The sequence below is a fragment of the Phasianus colchicus genome, chromosome Z, assembly GCF_987193195.1.
Source record: "Phasianus colchicus chromosome Z, bPhaCol1.hap1.1, whole genome shotgun sequence".
NCBI lineage: Eukaryota > Metazoa > Chordata > Aves > Galliformes > Phasianidae > Phasianus > Phasianus colchicus.
The window spans coordinates 63,756,168-63,774,094 of NC_143476.1; the positions used below are offsets into that span (position 1 = coordinate 63,756,168).

The following is a 17,927-nucleotide window of genomic DNA, read 5'->3' on the forward strand; positions in this document are numbered from 1 at the left end:
AGGGAAATAATGCTCCCTCCCATGCAGACTTTATGGAAGCTGCTTAAAGAAATTGCAGCTCTCCTTACGTCATCTGAGTGTTTAACCATCAGCATTAAGCAGTGTGCATTATGGAGCTGGGGAAATGCTGCAAGTGCAGGTTTATTGTCTCTGCTCAGTTCTGTCTCTCTCATGTGACTGCTTGGCACTCATTAGAGCAAAGCTTGCAAGATGAGTTTGAAAAAGAATGCTTGTAGAAGTCAGTGAGCACAGAAATGGAGGACTTTCAGTTTTTTGAAGCAGTTGAACTTGCTAGAAGGAGGCAGGAAACGCAAGGGTGGATTTCAGGAGAAAATTGTTTTTGACCAAAGTATTTTCAGCTGAAAATGAACCTACTGATCCACAGTAGTGGATCTGCTTTCTTTGAATTTGCCAGAAATTTGGAGATCTTCCAAAATCTCAGGTTCTGCTAAGAAAATAACACTGCTGGAGTTTCAGAACTTTCTGAAGCATCAGGATAACGCTGTGTAGTATATAACGGTGTTTGCAATATAAGCTTAGTTTTAAATAAAACTGTCTGACAGTACCATGCAGTAATTATGCCTAGTAGCATTAGAAAAGATTGGGCATCCTTTCCTTTTAAGCCTGAGTCCCATTTGTAAAAAGATCCATATTCATGTAAGAAGCTACTTCAAAACCTTTTGGGTAGATATTCTTTATACAGTTTTATATCCAACAAACACTTTGATTCAAAGAAAATAAGCAGAAAACCTTCTGTAGTGAAACAGGGCTTTACTGGAATGCAGCAATTAAAATTCCTGTCTTCTAGTGAGGCATTTGATTTAGTCACAGAGTGTAGTATGTGGGTACCCCTTGTTTTTGATACTTGGTTTGCTTTTCATCTTGGATACTAGCTGCTAACAATTCCTTGTTCATGGCACTCTGTAACTAGCAGTTCTATACTAATAGTGGATGGATGCCGTAGATGTATTTTCCATGCACTTGTGAGTTGTTAAGAACAAAAATATTAGCCTGCTTTTTTAAAAAAACAAGAAGCAGGTCAGTGTGTATACTTGCTTTATCTTCAGAGAACACAGTGCAGACAAGGATTTGTTTGAGGGCATACTACCCATTATGGGACATCCAGCACAGGCCCCTCAACTGCATGAATACCCCACCTGTCTACTGGCTTGAACGAATAGTGTTTATTCTGCTGTGTCCCATTTTCATATGAGTTTTTTTACATCAAATGTGCTGAACTCCTGCCTTAGTAGCACTCAATTTTGTCGCATGATGTGAACATAAATGAATGACTAAAGATACGAAGGATATTTGGCTTCATAATCAGCTTGTAGGGTGATTAGGCTTTTTTGTTAACATATGAGTTTCTTATTAAGGTGTATATTGAAACAACGTAGTATTTACATTACTACAACAGATACAAAGAGCACAGTAACACTATTTGATAGTATTTTGTAACAGAATTTGCTCTGTTTTTCAACATAGTTACCACCATTAGCTATACATCCTCACCAGCAATTAACAAAAGTGCATGTGCTGGGCCTGTGCCACTGGAGGTGATCCACTGTCAGTGCAGCTGAAACACACCACTCACCTCCTCCCTGTGCATTGACTGTTTGGTCTCCAGAAACATTAACCAAACATCAGTGAATGTCAGTGTGTGTCATTTTTTCTGTGTGGAGGAATTCAATTCTGTGCCTTTGCTTCTTATGCACTTGCATGTCAGATGGCATTTTGTCATACTGTCCCTCTGCTGCCATCTGTTGCATGACAACAAAAGAATAGAATCATAGAGTGGCTTAGGTTGGCAGGGTCTTAGAGATCACTTGTCTGAATGACTTGCCCTGTGCAGGACTGCCACCCACTAGCTCAGGCTGCCCTAGGCCCCATCCAGTCTGGTTTAGAACACCTCCAAGGGTTGGACATCCACAGCTTCTCTGGGCAACTTGTTCCTGTACCTCATCACTCTGAGCAAAGAATTTTTTTCTCAAATCTAGCATATATTTCCCCTATTTTAGTTTGAAGTTCTCCTTGTCCTGTCACTATCAGACTGTGTAAAATGTCAGTCCCCATCTGCTTGTAAGCTCCCTGTAAGAACTGGAAGGCCATAATGTGATCTCCTATGCAGCCTTGTCTTCTCCAAACTAAACAAACCCAGCTCCCAAAGCTTTTCATAAAAGAGATGCTCCAGATCTCCAGTCATCTTCATGGTCTTCTTCTGGACCCAAACCTGCAGCTGAATGCCTTTGTTGTACTGGGAACCCCAAGCCTGGATATAGTACTTCAGATGGGGACAGTAATCTCCTTCACCTGTTGGCCACCACCTCTTTTGATGCAGCCTGGGATAAAGTTGGCCTTCCAGACTGCAAGCATGCACTGCTGCCTTTTTGTCCACCAGGACTCCCAGTGTAACTGAACATTGGTGGGAAAATTCAACTTCTATTGTCCTGCCATTAGCATACACCTCTGACATTGTGGACTGAAGTAATAAAATAGGAGGCATTACTTTTAGAGCAGCCCTAGTATATTTGCTACCTATCAGGCCTTGAAAATCTGTGAGACATTTCATAACATCTTGCAGTGGGGCACGGTGCAGAGATCTCCAAAGTACTTCATTTTTTTTTTTTTTATCCACAGACATAAAGTATGTAAAAGTAAAGTAATCGTACCAAAGATACCAGCAGTCTTAACATCACCTCTGTAACATAACAGGCAGTAGCACTTAGCTCTCATGCATTGCAGTGTAAAATTAACTGTATAGGATACAAACTTTAAGCAGTTATCTTCCACTTGCAGACTAGGTACAGAAAGCTGCACAAGCAACTCACAGACCATGCCAAATTGGCAGGAAATTCAGTGTCTGTGCTTTGACTGGAAACTGGCATGTCTCCATGCCTATCACAGGACCATCCTGCTTTCTCAAACCCACAAGTAAGATACTACTTATGTAGGTTGGTTTGAAATTATGCCAGAGGTCTGCCTTTACTTTACATTCCTGTTACTTTACTGTCAGATCTCAAAAAGAAAACTCTCTGACTGGAAATACAGTTAAATTCCAGCTTTGAAAAAACATGAGATTCGTGTTGTGGATGTCTAAAATTGCAAGAACATCTGTTATAGTGGAAGTATGATGTTGTTTATGAGTACAGTAACTTTCCAGAGATTTAATAAGACTATAGAAGAAATTACTGTAGGAGATACATGGTGAAATGTTTTGACCGTGTGTTAGGAAATAACTTAGACATACTCTCACATCTTATTGACTGTGCACTTGCAAGTACTAATCAAGAACTGCTTCACTGAGTGTTTTTTGATAGTGGAGTCTATGCACATTCTCCACTTCATTAGTATTTCCCAAAGGAGATGTTTTAAGGTGAAGTAGAAGTAAGAGCTAACTTTAGCATAAAGAAGCTGTAATTGTTATTTTTGCAGTTAATGTATCTGTTTTCCTGTTAAACCTAAAACAGCCCCAGCTCCTATGTATAAAAACTGCTCCTTTGCAAAGCAGGATTTTTGATCAGCAGCCTAGCTGCGGGCTGAAAGCATGTTTCCTGGATACAGCTTGCTTTGATGCCAGCCTGATGATGCCAGCCTTGCAGGGACACAGTACTTAAGTGTCTTTCTAAACCTTCCTCAGTGGCTTGAAGTTGATATTTATGTAAATGTTTCTGAGTGCAGGATGAGGCAGAGTGAAAAAAAAAAAAAAAAAAAAAAAAAAAGCACCAAAAAACAACCATGTTTGAAATACCTACAAGAGCAAGAGCCATTTAATATCAAACTCCTGACTGGTCCGACACAGGCTCCAGAAAGACTTTGTTAGCTTCCAGTGGAAAGTTTCCTGTGTCATGACTCATCTGCCATTGTGAACTTGTGAGCCCAGGTCTGCAGAAGCACTTTTGTTCCTAAATGATATCGATTGGAGATGGTATTTTCCTCCAATTTTCTAAGGGGGAAAAAAAAAAAGGCACTTTGCAGTTTATATTCCTTGTCATTACAGTAATTTAATTTGAATGTTGATGCTACTGGACTTCTGCATGCAAAGTAGCCACTAGCCTAAGCAGAAGAGAGGTGCTGATTATTTGTTTTTTGGCTTTTTTTCAATGTTGTGTTGATTGAGAGATAGTTTAGTGTACTTCTTAGATTTGATCTGTGCAAATGTTTATTTCAAAAATGAGTTTTACCATTAAGGATTTGACTGGTAAATGAATTTAGTAACATAATTTAACATGAAATATAGATTGTTGTAAATATTCAGGCAGGAGTTGCATTGCAGACTAAAACCAGCTATTTTATTTGAAGAAGTAGTGGAGAAGTATTGTTATTTTGTGAAAGTATGTAGATGCTTGAAAAATGCCAGTCAGCCTTTAAAGAAAAGATTATGTGTTTAAATAAATGTTTCGGTTTTACTGAAGATTTCTTCCCTAGTGAAACTGGGGCATGATAAGTGAAACTTAGACATGATCCATGGTTAATTGCACTTGTACTGGAATTAAAGATTTCACTGTTGAACTTTGTGTCCTTACTGAAATTGGTAATTTTTACTTCAACCATTTTTAGCATTCAAAAACATAGCATTTATCTGATGTGTTCTCCTTTCTCTGCTGGTGCAGTAGGATTGAGAACTATCAAATTCACAGCTGCTTAGTTTAAGAATAGATTTAAAAAAATAAAACAACAAAGAATGGAGAAACTTCATTTAAACACTATTTGATTATAACCTGTGAGTAGAAATCCTTTTAAAACTGCCTACTTGCAGTTCCCTTATACTAATTGTCCATTCTCAAGAAGTGGTGTTTTGCTAAGCCTGAACCTGAGAAGTGCCAAGTGCCTTTCCTCCTGTGAGTGCAGAGTGCCTGGCAAGCACAAGATTTCAGAAACAGCACGTTGACAGATAGCAACAACACTAAGATAAGCTTGAAATAAGCATGCTTGTTCAGACACAGTGATGTGACTCAATTCTCCCACACTCTGATCCTACTACACCTCTCTCCTCTCCAGTAAGCAATCCTACAACAACTTTAGAAGTAATTTCCCTTTTCAAAATGGAGGAAGATAATTCATCTGTAAAAAGCCAAGTCAGAATGAAGTGAGAAGATTCCCTCGGATTTTCAGGAGAATAATAAATTACAACAACCTAAAAATAAATGTTTTCTAACAGATTTTCTAATTGATGGATCATACTCAAAAGTACCATTTTGGGTTATTGTTGTTGTTGTTGTTTTTTGCTGTCATTGTTTTTTAATGGTACAAGCCTGTTAGGTGTTCTGTGACCCAGACTCTGAATTTTTTCCTTACAGGGTTACCCAGTATACTCCTTACCAACCTGAGGTCTCCCAGGGCAGACTGGAGAGCCTGCTAAATTACCAGACTATGGTGTGTGATATCACAGGAATGGATGTGGCTAATGCATCTTTGCTGGATGAGGGGACAGCTGCTGCGGAAGCTATGCAATTATGTCACAGGTACTGTGTTTAAATTTACTGTTAAATTACAGCAGGAAGGAATTTGGTGTTTGGAAGACATCTCAACTGCGTAGGCATGAATAGGTTGAAGTTGAGTGTGGCCTTTTCACTGTGAGCAGATTGCTGAATAGCTAAGGCTCATGCAAGTAAGCCTCACAAGCAGTTGCCAGTGTTAATGTGAGTGTTTGAGAAGTTTCAAGCCTTCAGAAATGTAAGGACCCAAAAACTAGAGTGAAAGGCTGGAACAAGGAACACTTACCCTTGGTCGAAGAGGATTGAATCAGGGAGTATTTATGAAAACTGAGTACACGTGAGTCCTCACAGGCTTATAGAACCAGATTTCCTCTCCAGAGGGGTCTGAAGTCAGCATGCTCCAGTCCTTGGTTGATTCACCAGGGACTCATGGTCCCTCTGACTACCCATCCTCACGCTGTCACTCAGACTCCCATACGCACATATATGCATCACAAATACAGATTGCCTCACCCAAAGAAAGGAATTAAACCAGGAGAAAGGAAGACTACACCATTCAGAGGTGTGACTTAGCCAAATAAGTGCATCAGCCAGCAGCTGGCCCCTCTTATCCTCTTATCCCTCAATTTTTTTGTACTTATTCCTCCCCAAATCACTTAGATCTATGTTTTCCTTTGATTCTTCCTCCTGATATCCCATAATAAGCCCTGAAATGCCTTTCTGCTGTATCCCACACTTCTGGGATAGCCCTGAGGTTGCCAGGCAAGGTATCCCTTCCTCTGAGTCTTTATCTTTGTTCCCACATTCCTCTGTGAGGGGTGACTTCTGGTGGACTGCTGTCTCCTCAGATGGATCTGGAAGTAGCAAGGACAGGGTGTGACCTGTGGTTTCCATCTGCCCATGCCTTGCAGTGCTCCCTTATGGGGCTGCAGGGGAGCTTAATTTAACAGGCTGTGGCATCAGACTCTCATGTCCATATCCAAGCATACTTTTAGAGAACTGTACTGTAAGGGTATTTGAAAGGACTCTGTAAGTCACATGAAGTCTGAGGGGCATTACTGAAGGTCACTGGAAGTCTTCAAGGAAGTCTCCAAGGAGGAGACTACGCTGTTGTTCAAAATGTCAGCCTGACATATAGTCATGCCATTTTAATGGAGAAAACCAGGAAAATATGCAAGGTTCTGTTTTATTATTTCGGTAGCACCTGCTTAGTTATCCAGGGAAAAGCAGGGAATCTGTATTGGAGAATACAGTTGTACTCCTTTATAAGTGTATTTATGAATGAAGGCATTCTTGACGCTTTGTCAGTTGGCTCCTGGTCCTGTTTCATGGCCTGATTTAATTTTTGTCACGTTTGAATCTCACTGGAGCGTCTGCAATGAACCTCGTTATTCTAAATTGACTAGAACTTTCTGTCATATACTTAACCTAGTTATGAACATCAGAGTTTGCAACTTCCTTTTGACTTTATGAAAACTAACGTTTAGAAAACATATTAATTTAAATTCCATAGAAAATAATATATGTCTCTTCTTTTACTCCTTTTTTTAACAGGCACAGCAAAAGAAGGAAGTTCTATATAGATGCCCGATGCCACCCACAGACTATAGCAGTGGTCCAAACTAGAGCAAAGTAATGTTCTTCTCCATCTTCCACTATATCTTTTAACTTAAATTGAATCATTTTTCATCTACACCTCTTCACGGTGTGCTTAACACACTTTAACTGTAGGACTATGCTTTTTCAGCAAAATAGAAGCAGAAATCTGTTAACATTTGGTGTTGCTTCTAGTTTTCCATTCAAACCTAACTGTAAAGTAATTCAAGATGCTTAAAAAGAGACTGAACATATGATAACAATAAAATATTTATTTTTTCCTTAAATTTCTTTGTGCAGATGCATGTGTTTGCTTTTTCAATTCAGTTTGTTCAGCTCTTTTTAGTTGGGAAATAACTAAGCTGAGATAGTAAAACTTCTCTTTCAGTGAAAATTAATTCCATTCTGAATTTGATGTTTGAAGTTGCTATCTTTGAAAAATAGTACTGCTTTCTGGAAGTTAAACTTGCAGCAAAACATTGGTATCAAGTAGGTTATGAATAGTCTGCTCTTCTCCTTTGCATATTTCTGATGATGATATCATTAGATGCATTTATTCTTTCTGACCTTTCTGAATGTTGTTGGTGCTGAGCAGGATTGATTATATGTATGTTAAAGAAAAGATTCCTTAGTCCACAGAAATATCACTTAAAGGCAGGAAATAATTTGAATGTGTTGGATTGTACACGTTCTTGTTTTCCAGTTATACAGGTGTTATTACTGAGCTCAAATTACCCCATGAGATGGATTTCAGTGGAAAGGATGTCAGTGGAGTATTATTTCAGTATCCAGACACCGAGGGAAAGGTGGAAGACTTTTCTGAACTCGTTGAAAGAGCGCATCAGAATGGGGTAAAGTAAATGTTACTTGTCTCATCAGATTTCACTCTGTCGCATAAAGCAGCTGTAGTGTCTGTGCAAAGTGTTATGTGAGATACTGTGTAAAGGTTACCATTTGCACGTCAGCACTGTGCAGGTGAAAAGAAACTGTTTGAAGGTGTTAGGACCTAGCTCCCATGCAAGCAGCGTTCCTTCAGAAGAGAGGCTGACTGCTTTGTGCACTTCCCTCCTCAGACTCTTGCCTGCTGCGCCACTGACCTTCTGGCTCTCTGTATTCTGAAGCCTCCTGGGGAGTTTGGAGTAGACGTTGTCTTGGGCAGCTCCCAGAGATTTGGCGTGCCACTCTGCTATGGGGGACCCCACGCAGCATTCTTCGCTGTCAAAGAAAACCTAGTAAGAATGATGCCAGGCAGGATGGTGGGCGTTACAAGGTAAAGGCTCCCCTCACCTTTCGTCTCTTCAGGGAAAACCCAAATGAAACATCTTATGACCATCTAACCCAGACTTTACAAATAACATTATCATTGTACCAAACATCCTTATTTCTTGAAAACAGTTGACTAAGGATTAGCTTTAGTTTTTAGGAAGTGAAGTTAAAGCATTGCACAGGATGATGCCGTAGTGCTGCCTATAGTGCTTGCTGCCATGTGGGATAAAGAAATAACCTACACTGCAGAGATAATTAATTATGATGGTGTGAGGCTTTGCAAGCTGGTTTATTCTGCCTATTTGTACTGTAATACCTCTTTCTCTTACACTAAGTCATCAAAAACTTAATTGGGAAGAAGTAAAAAGTACAGTGACTTGAGGGAAGTAGTCTGGCCATTCAAAACCCTACATATGTACATATATATGTATGTCCTTGTGCATTGCAGGGGAGTTGGACCTTTAAATGTCCCTTCCACTCTAAGGTTTCTATGATTCCACACATGCAGATTTCTATATATGCATAGAGTTATTCTTCTCTTTTTGAGACAGTTGTGAAAGTGTTTGTAAAAGGATGCCGGGCTGGTTCTTAGTTCTCCAGTTTCAGCATGCTGGGAAGGGACCCTTTACAGGATGGATTGACCATAGTCCTTTTAGTTACTACAGCTTTTTAGTTACATACAGCTTTGTTGTGCAGGTTATTTTTATGTATGAACTCTGCATGCTATTGCTGGACATAAGAAAAGACGCTTTATGATCAGTGTGCAAAAGAAGTCCTGGGCTACATTCATTAAAACAGTTAAAGCAGGGACATTTTGTGATACCTTAAGGAGGGTACCAGGTTTTGGTAGAACACTTTCTATGCACTGTTCCTGGCTGGGCAGACTTGCCAGACATGATGTAAGTACAAATCAAGAGATCTTAGTCCCTGTCTGATGTTCCCTATGTGCTTGTAGGACAGTCAAGGTTAGTATGCCTAGAGCTTGGTCTCTTAACTTGCTGTCATCTTGAAGTAACAGAAACAGTATTTTCCTGTGTGTCTCAGAGATGCAAATGGAAAGGAAGTTTACCGACTGGCTTTACAAACCCGAGAGCAGCACATCAGGAGGGATAAAGCCACCAGCAACATCTGCACAGCACAGGTGACCCATCTTCTCTGCTTCCACAACGTAACCATAATGTTGAAGTCATAACACCATAGTATTATAATTTAGCTTTCCTTCTGAGACTTTTTACTGAAAAAGAAAGAACATTGAAATATACTCCCTTGTGTTTATGTTTCAAGTCCTTTGGAAAAATGGGACCATGCTTGAAGAGAGGGTAATAGTATCTATTTCTTTTAAAAACAACTTGAGCTCTGAATGAACCCATGTATCCCTCTGCTTTGCTGAGTAATGCTGTGTTTATTACAAATGAGACAGATTTTCTTAACAAATTCTGATCATCTGAAACTTGCAAAATTCAAAGCAAAAATTCTGTTCTGAAATTCAGAGACTACTTAGACATAAATGCAGGTTGACAATTTGAATATGGGATTTGACACAAAAATACCACATTGCCCCAAATCTCTCTTTAAGTAAAACATGATGATTACATTTGTAATTACTGTAAATAGTTATCTTTAGCCTCTGCTAGACAAGTTTATAAACTTTTCTGTTCCTACTGATACATTGTTCACACTCTTAATGTTGTGCTTTATTTTATAGAATAATTGTTATTGTTAAAAGAGTTGATTACTTAGCGTTCATGGGATATTCCATAAAAAATTTATAGCAATGCTATACATCAAGTTTCTTACAAGTCTAGTTTTACTTATGATTCTTCAGCCTTCTTTGCTGCAGTAATTGAATTTTGATTCACGTTTACTGACAGTTAAATTTCAAAGGGCATTGAGTTCATAGTCAGTACCTACAGTTTCGTAAATACACTTTGTGTCTCCCCACCTTTTATTTTATGGGCAATTACAATGAAAGTATAACATCAGCCAGGGACACGTAGCTCTCCTGGTACTAAAGAAACTTCCCACCAAAATAATGTGAAGTAATATTTGCAACTAATAACATGCTAAACTGTATTTGGATTTAGGCTCTCCTGGCTAATATGGCAGCCATGTATGGTGTCTACCATGGGTCTGATGGATTAAAGGATATTGCAAGACGGGTACACAATGCTACATTAATCCTGGCAGAAGGTGAATATTTAATGATTGCAGAAGCCCTTCTTAAGTCCTTACACCTCCTTAAATAAGAAACACTTGTGGTTTGCTTGTTTGCTTTGCCAGCTGATGTCTTGTAGCTCTCTTAGATAAAGGAGTATGTTTATAGAAAATTCATGGCTAATGTTTTTGTTTTCTTTTGTTAAAGAAATCCAAGAATTAGATACGTATGCAAAGTGAGCTTGCAGGTGTTCTATTTCCTTGGGAAACTATTGAAATCCTCATAGCAAGTCTCTAGCTGTTAATGCTGTTTTCTATCTGCAAGCCCTGTGCTTTGCTTTTTGGACCATCCTGGTTTACACCCAGAAATATGCTAATAACATATCAAAAATAGATAATAAATGAGATTAAAGAAATGGGAACATTTCAGTTCAGTTACACAAAGTGTCATACCCAGTACAAACAGTGAAGTCGCAAAGCTTAATAGCTGTCTGAAAGAACAGCATTTGCAGTAGTAAATGATGACAGCAGCTGGACTGTGGTGTGGAATTTCTTTTAACTGATGTGACTATCATTGCTGTCAGGAGGAGCTGTGCAAAACTGGAATGCTGTGAGCTGGAGAGAGACAGTTGCAATTATCCACGAACTGTTTGCCACAGCTTGCTGTTTTTGAAAAGCACTAAGCCTTTAAACTTTGTAATAGCAAATTCCATGACAGCTAACGCCCATTTATGTAGGAAAATTTTGCTTTCCAGTCTTGCAATTTTGTCCTTATTTAATTTGTATGCTTATTCTTCTGAAGTATGTATTTACAAATCTGCCAGATTTGTCAGAAAGATCTTCAAGATCAGTCTGCATTATTAACTAGACCTGAATCTGATACAGATGCATTTCATGAACAATGGTATTTCACTGTTAAAGTTGGTGATTTCACTGCTCTGTATGCAAGGGGAATGCCTCTTTTTATTGTATAGCAGCATTTACTTGCAAGTCTGATGTAGTATTGCTGTGTAAGCAAGCAGTAGAGCAGATAATAGCATTAACTTAACATGTTTTATAGGTCTCAGGCGAGCTGGTCATAAACTGCATCATGATTTGTTCTTTGATACCTTGACGGTGACATGTGGATGCTCGGTCAAAGAGGTTTTGGACAGGGCAGCTCTTAGGAAGATAAATGTTCGGATTTACAATGATGGCAGAGTAAGCAACTTTAAACCTTTCAGAAATTTTATAGCATGACTTTTTCCACTCATAATGTGTTAAAAAGAAGGAAATTAATAATTAAAAGAAATTGAATAGAAAAGGTTTCTTGTAATTTGGCCAATATATCAGTCAATTATAAAGATAGTAAAAAGAATGTGCCGAACTTCCAGAAATATGTACTGTGTTTTCATTTTATGCTTAATAGGTTTTCTAATTATTTCATTTTAAATATGCCACTAAGGGCTGTATAGAGAGAATCTAAACTGTGAAATTCATGATGACCTGCAAATTTCAGGTCCTTTGGCACTAAAGACAGATGATAATATAGCCCACGTTATGGTAGGCACTAAGGACTGTGAAAAATCTTGTTCTTTAAAATAAGATTGGAGAGGCAGTGGTCTAGCAAAATAGGAGATTTTCCAGTTCACATAGAAATGTTAGAAGTGAAGTCACAAATTTTGCAGCTTGTGATCTATTCAATGCGGATGGCTTAGAAGGGGAAAGGTGGAAATCAGAAAATTATATATTAATGAAATTTGTGCATCTCTCACATAAAACAATGTGACATTTGCATATTGTTGGGTGTAGAGATTTTTGTCTTTTTCTTTTGTCATGTGTGTCTGGAATGTCTTTTTCTTGGCCAGAACAAGTAGAGTATGCCCCCAGAAATGACAGCTTTGATTAATGAGTGTTATTTTTGTCCATAGCTTGGAGTATCACTTGATGAAACTGTAAATGAGAAAGACCTCGATGACATATTGTGGATTTTTGGTTGCGAGTCTTCAGCCGTAAGTAGACAACAGGACATGCATTAAATTAATCTGAATGTTTCAGAAATGCAGTAAAAAACAAAACTGTGTTTTAACATAGTGGTTATCTTTATGGCATCTGTTTGTTAAATACTGACAATTTCAGATCCTGTCTTACAGCGAGAGACAGGATAAAACAACAATGATATATTCAACTGGTTACGAAGCGTAGTTCTTTTGGTCAGTCTAGATACACTATGTTGACCCATTACTTGCTTTGTGGAGTTGAGGGCATGAAGCTCAGTTGTCTTTGTTCCACAGGATTTTTTTTGCATATCATTGGTAATTGGCAGCAATACTTCCAAGATGAGGGGACTACTGAGATTTCTGTGCCAGTTTTACTATAATATTGTTGATAAGCTAGATAAAAACAGGTACATATGCTTACAGTGTTTTTACCTGGAGAACTGACTATGGCTTGTGGTATGCTGCTGATTCAAGCTAGTTCTTATAGAAAGTGACGATGAAAAGAGAAATGTATTTGAAAGTCTTTGACTTCATGTTTCTTTGTGCCATAGGAACTAGTTGCTGAGGGAATGGGTGAAGAAACCAAGGGGATCCTTAGCACCCCATTTAAGAGAACTTCCAAATTCTTGACGCATCAGGTTTTCAACAGGTTTGTGAAATTGCTGTAAATCTGAGTTTTTAAATGGAAACTGATAGCATTGTCTTTCAAAAGTTGTACTGGGATGTCCATTGAGGATAGTTTTGTACCCGTAGTCACGGTCACTTGTTATTCTGAAATAATCAGTTTAGTAGCATTTTTAGACAACTTTTAAATTTTAATTGAGCAAAGCATGGTCACAGGTAGAATGTATGTTTTCGTCAGTCTGCTACATTGTACAAACTATTATTTGAGATCTAATATTGGCAGACTTTCTTGAAATCGTATAGTCAACATTCAGTGATAGCATATCAGCTACCGATAACAGCTGCTTTTCATCCACATTATTCCTAGGAAGCATAAATTAATGATTTTAAATAAATATCTAATAAAAACTAAACATTAAAGGGGAGGGCTGCACTTATACCCGTGTAGTTTGTTTTTTTTTTTTTAATTAATTTTTAAGAATTATTATTTTTAAATGGTATTTCCTTTGTTGGAATACAGATCAGCCTGGTGGTAGGGCTTGTCTTGCTTGCCTTAACGCCATGTTTTGTGTCCTCCAGCTATCACTCCGAGACAAATATTGTGCGGTACATGAAGAGGTTGGAAAACAAAGATATTTCTCTCGTTCACAGCATGATTCCTTTGGTGGGTATTTGCCAACAAGAGAAAAAAAAAGTTACATACATGCGTAGATCAATTTGAAAGTAATGCCTCCTATTTATTTCCATGGAAATTATAACAGATACAAAGAGCACAATAACACAGTTTGGTAGAGTAAATTTGCAGCTACAGAATACTAGTTTTTAGTGTAGGCACCACCACTAGCTATTCAGTTATGCCAGTGATGAACAAGAGCTTGCATGATGTGCTTGTAAAGATCTGCACCAGTGGAGGTGACCCACTGTTGCTGTTGCTACTGCTGAAACACAGTGCCCACCACGACTGTTGGACTTTAGAAGTGTTCAGCAAGTGTCAATGAATGTCAGCGGGTGTAATCTTTTCAACCTGAGGAAGTCAGTGACACACCTTCACTTCATCTGCACTTCCCTGTCAGTCATCATTCTGTCAGAGTGCCCCTCTGCTGCCCTCTGTTACACAGCAACAAAACGTAACAGGATGTTGGTGGGAAAGTTCAATCTTGACTGCCGTACCACCACCTGCCTCTGACACTGTGAGCCAACGTAATAAATAGGAAGCATTACTCTCAGAGCAGATCTCTTAATATATACTGAGAAATGGTTTTCTATTTTTAGGGGTCCTGTACAATGAAGCTCAATAGTTCAGCTGAACTTGCGGTAAGTTGCAATAATAGTCTTACCTGCAACCCACGTTATGCAGCCAGTGTCAGTGAAGACACATTAGAAGTACGGAGTGTAATTGGTCTCAGTCTCCATACGGGGCAGGAGGGAGTTTCAGAATAAGCTAATGGCATTGACTCTGTCTTTTACTATGAAAAAACTTCAAGAAGTTCAGAAGGAGTGCAGCAAAAGCAGGAGAGTGACTATGAAGGCTTCATTTGGGAAAAATATATGTATGTATTTGTAATATATATTATATATATATATATATATATTTGGAATTAGGTGTTACATTTGTGTTCCCTCATGTGGTTTCCTTGTACCTAACTTCTAGCTGTTTCACCAATCTTACAGTAAAACCCAATTGTTGCCTTTTGACAATTTGCTGCTTCTTAGGGGAACACTCCTTGTTCCCAGGTGAAGAGTTGAAGTCTCTGTCTATCTTCATTTCTTTACAGCTGGTATCAGCTTAGCCAGCATTGGGTACTGACTGCTCTTTGATTTTTTGCTCTTTCTCCTTGTTGCTACTTGCTTGCTAGGTTTCTTTTCTCCCCTTCCTCTCAGCCATTTCTGTACCTTGTCCCTTCTTTTCTTTTTGCCTTTTATATTAAAATTGAAATTAACAGAGGTTTATGGAGCAGATTGTTAGGCACTGTTCCTTGAGTCATTTCTTTTTGCCCTGTGATCTCACAGCTACACATAAGCACAAGTAACTAAAACGAAGCTAGTGAGGATTTTAAACATCTCCTGAATGTTAAAAAATGTTTTGAGAATCATCCTTCACAGAGGTTGGGAACTTACGTTGACATGCAAGAAATATTTGGTCTTTATTTGAGCAAGGGCAGCTTATCTTCTTTAGAGAATTTAACAACAAAACAGACTTGTCTTCAGAATTTTTTTTTACAGCACTTGAGGATTTTGTTTGTTTGTTTGTTTAAGCCGATTTCATGGAAGGAATTTGCCAGCATCCACCCTTTTGTGCCTTTGGATCAAGCTCAGGGGTATCAGCAGCTTTTCAAGGATTTAGAGAAGGACCTCTGTGAGATTACTGGCTATGACAAAATCTCCTTCCAACCAAACAGGTAGGAGATTTTTTTCTAAAAGTTTGCTCCTTCACATGGACTCCAAAAACTTATTTGTGAGGAAAATGTGCAAGACAAAACTGGCAGAAAGCTTCTGCAGAGTGGTAGTCCATTCTGGTTCATGTTCTTTCTTAACAGCCTTTGTTTTTCTCTTGCAGTGGAGCCCAAGGAGAGTATGCAGGTTTGGCTGCAATCAAAGCTTATTTAAATGCAAAAGGAGAACGCCATAGAAGTGTAAGTGTCAACTCTTGTCTGGGGAGGAACTGGGGGTGGGAAGTGGAGACAGGAGAGTTGGTTTGGAAGTTAGGGCTCACCCAAGACTAGGCTCAATGTCCTTGTCTCTGACAAGCCTTTTGTTATTCACTGCTTTCCTCACAGATCATGTGTACTGTACTAAAAGTATTAATTCACTATATAAGCAGTGGGTGTGAGGAAAGGTTTTATCAAATGGTCTGGATCCATTTTGGGTCTGGGATGGAGTTAGCTTTGTTCACAGCAGGCCGTATGGTGCTGTGCTCTGCATATGTAGCTGGTAAAGCACTAATGGTAACACCGTTGTTTTGTCCACTGCATGCAGAGTGTCAAGGCTCTTGTTTCCCATTCTGCCCTGCACCCTATCCTCAAGTGAGTAGGCTGGGTGGGCAAGAGGCTGGGAGGTGACACAGCCAGAACAGCTGACTGAAAGAACCATAGGGGTATTCCATGCATTGTAATGTCATACTCCACAATCAAAGCTCAGGAAAAGAAGGATGAAGGGGGCAAGTTCATGGTTACGGAATTTATTTTCCCAAACAACCATTAAACATGCTGAGGCCCTACTTTCCAGGAGGTGGCTAAACACATGTCTGCTGATGGGAAGTAGTGAAGGAATTCCACTACTTGGTTTGGCTGTGCACACAGCTTTTGTTTTCCCTATTTAAATTATCATTATCTCAGTCCTTGAATCTTCTCACCTTACCTCTATTTTCTCCTTGTCCCACGGGAGAGGGGAATGAGTGAGCAGCTGTGTGGGTGTTTGACTGTTGGCCAGGTCAACCCACCACTGTCCTTTTTGGTGTCCAACGTGGAGCTAAGGTAATTACAGTTTTGATCTGAGCATGCCAATCTGTTTATTGGAAGGCTCCCTATGCTGGTCACAGAGCTTGTTGCTTTATTGTGTATCTGAGCTCAGGGCTTTTAAATGGCTGCTTTCAGACCTTGCAGTTCGCTATGCTGCCTATCACTTCATTTTGCTGTGACTGGGAACGTTCTGATAAAAGCAATGGCCATGTGTCTGGGCTGACATATGTACCTGGAATGATGCTGTTCCTGTTCTGTGTGAGCTACCTTATGGAGACGAGGATTACACCTCGCTTTTCTCCTCAGCTGTTGATCTGTCCAGCTTTCTTGCATGAGCTCTTGAGTTTTTTGTACATCCTTACATCAGATGTTTTATTTTATTATTTAACATCTTTGGCTTGTTACTGTGTGTGTGGAACCTGTTTTGGTGCTGGCATAAGAGTGAAGAACTTGTTGTTGAGGTGACAGAAAAATGTGTCCCAAGGAGGTTGAACCCTGTGAGTCAGGGGATGGGAGGATTTGGGCTTGTATCTGGTGCTGCTGACACCTTTGATAACTTGGTATTGTATGCCCAAATGAGCTTGTGGTCCCAGCTCCCAGCAGCTCACACTGTTTTGTGCCTATCCAGCTTCCATGTAGTCCTGTCAGGGCAACATGGTATGCATGCCATGGGGTCTGACAGCACCACATTTGAGACAAGGACCCATTAACAGGAATCACCTGTATCAAGGCTCATCCAGTTCTTGGCTATTCAAACTGTTTCAAATAAATTTCTATAAAATATGTGAAGATAGCCTTTCTTCTCAAGCTCCACAAGGTTCTGGATGAGTAATGGAAAACAGTTTTCAATTATAATCTTCAGTTGGTAATGCTAGAGTCAGAAGTCTTAATTTTTATTCTCTTCAGTACTATCTACCTGAAACTTTGACCTCAAGGAGTCACTTCTCAGCTATACCATTGAAGCCTGATGAAAGAGAGTTCTTGTAAACCTGAGTGGTGATATAGCTGTAGTTAACTCCAAAGACGAACTGGTTCTTGCTAGAGACACCATATTTAATAGTCTTTTTTAGTTCTAAGTCTATTATAAAGTGAAAACACCTAGGGGTTAACTGTGCAGGTACAGCTGTTGCCTACAGAATTTATTCAACCTTCCTTTGTGGAGATGCTTTTATTTAATTGTAACTAACTAATGGTTCTGTTTTCTCTGTTTCACACTGGGCATTTACTATGTATGCTATGCAAAGAAAGCCCTATATAGACATTTTAAAGCTAAAGCAGTAGTGAAAAGGGAAAGATTGAATGGCGGGGCTCGTTGCTGGTAGGCAGCCTGATCTCTGTTCTAGACACATGAAGAGGCAACAGAAGAAGGTCTGAAGTATTTAAGGTTAAAGTCACTGCTATGAGACTTCACTACT

At 39.2% G+C, this 17,927-nt stretch overlaps 1 protein-coding gene across 1 annotated transcript in view; it reads left to right on the forward strand.

The window, feature by feature from the left end:
- Nucleotides 1-17,927, forward strand: part of GLDC (glycine decarboxylase) — a 37,728-nt gene that overhangs the window by 8,480 nt on the left and 11,321 nt on the right. The window contains exons 4-16 of the mRNA XM_031606160.2: nt 5,298-5,462; nt 6,990-7,067; nt 7,735-7,882; nt 8,105-8,301; nt 9,342-9,438; nt 10,382-10,487; nt 11,512-11,651; nt 12,362-12,442; nt 12,982-13,079; nt 13,634-13,718; nt 14,327-14,368; nt 15,311-15,453; nt 15,612-15,687. Coding sequence (XP_031462020.2) covers nt 5,298-5,462; nt 6,990-7,067; nt 7,735-7,882; nt 8,105-8,301; nt 9,342-9,438; nt 10,382-10,487; nt 11,512-11,651; nt 12,362-12,442; nt 12,982-13,079; nt 13,634-13,718; nt 14,327-14,368; nt 15,311-15,453; nt 15,612-15,687 — 1,456 coding nt within the window. The remainder of the gene's footprint in view (nt 1-5,297; nt 5,463-6,989; nt 7,068-7,734; nt 7,883-8,104; nt 8,302-9,341; nt 9,439-10,381; nt 10,488-11,511; nt 11,652-12,361; nt 12,443-12,981; nt 13,080-13,633; nt 13,719-14,326; nt 14,369-15,310; nt 15,454-15,611; nt 15,688-17,927) is intronic.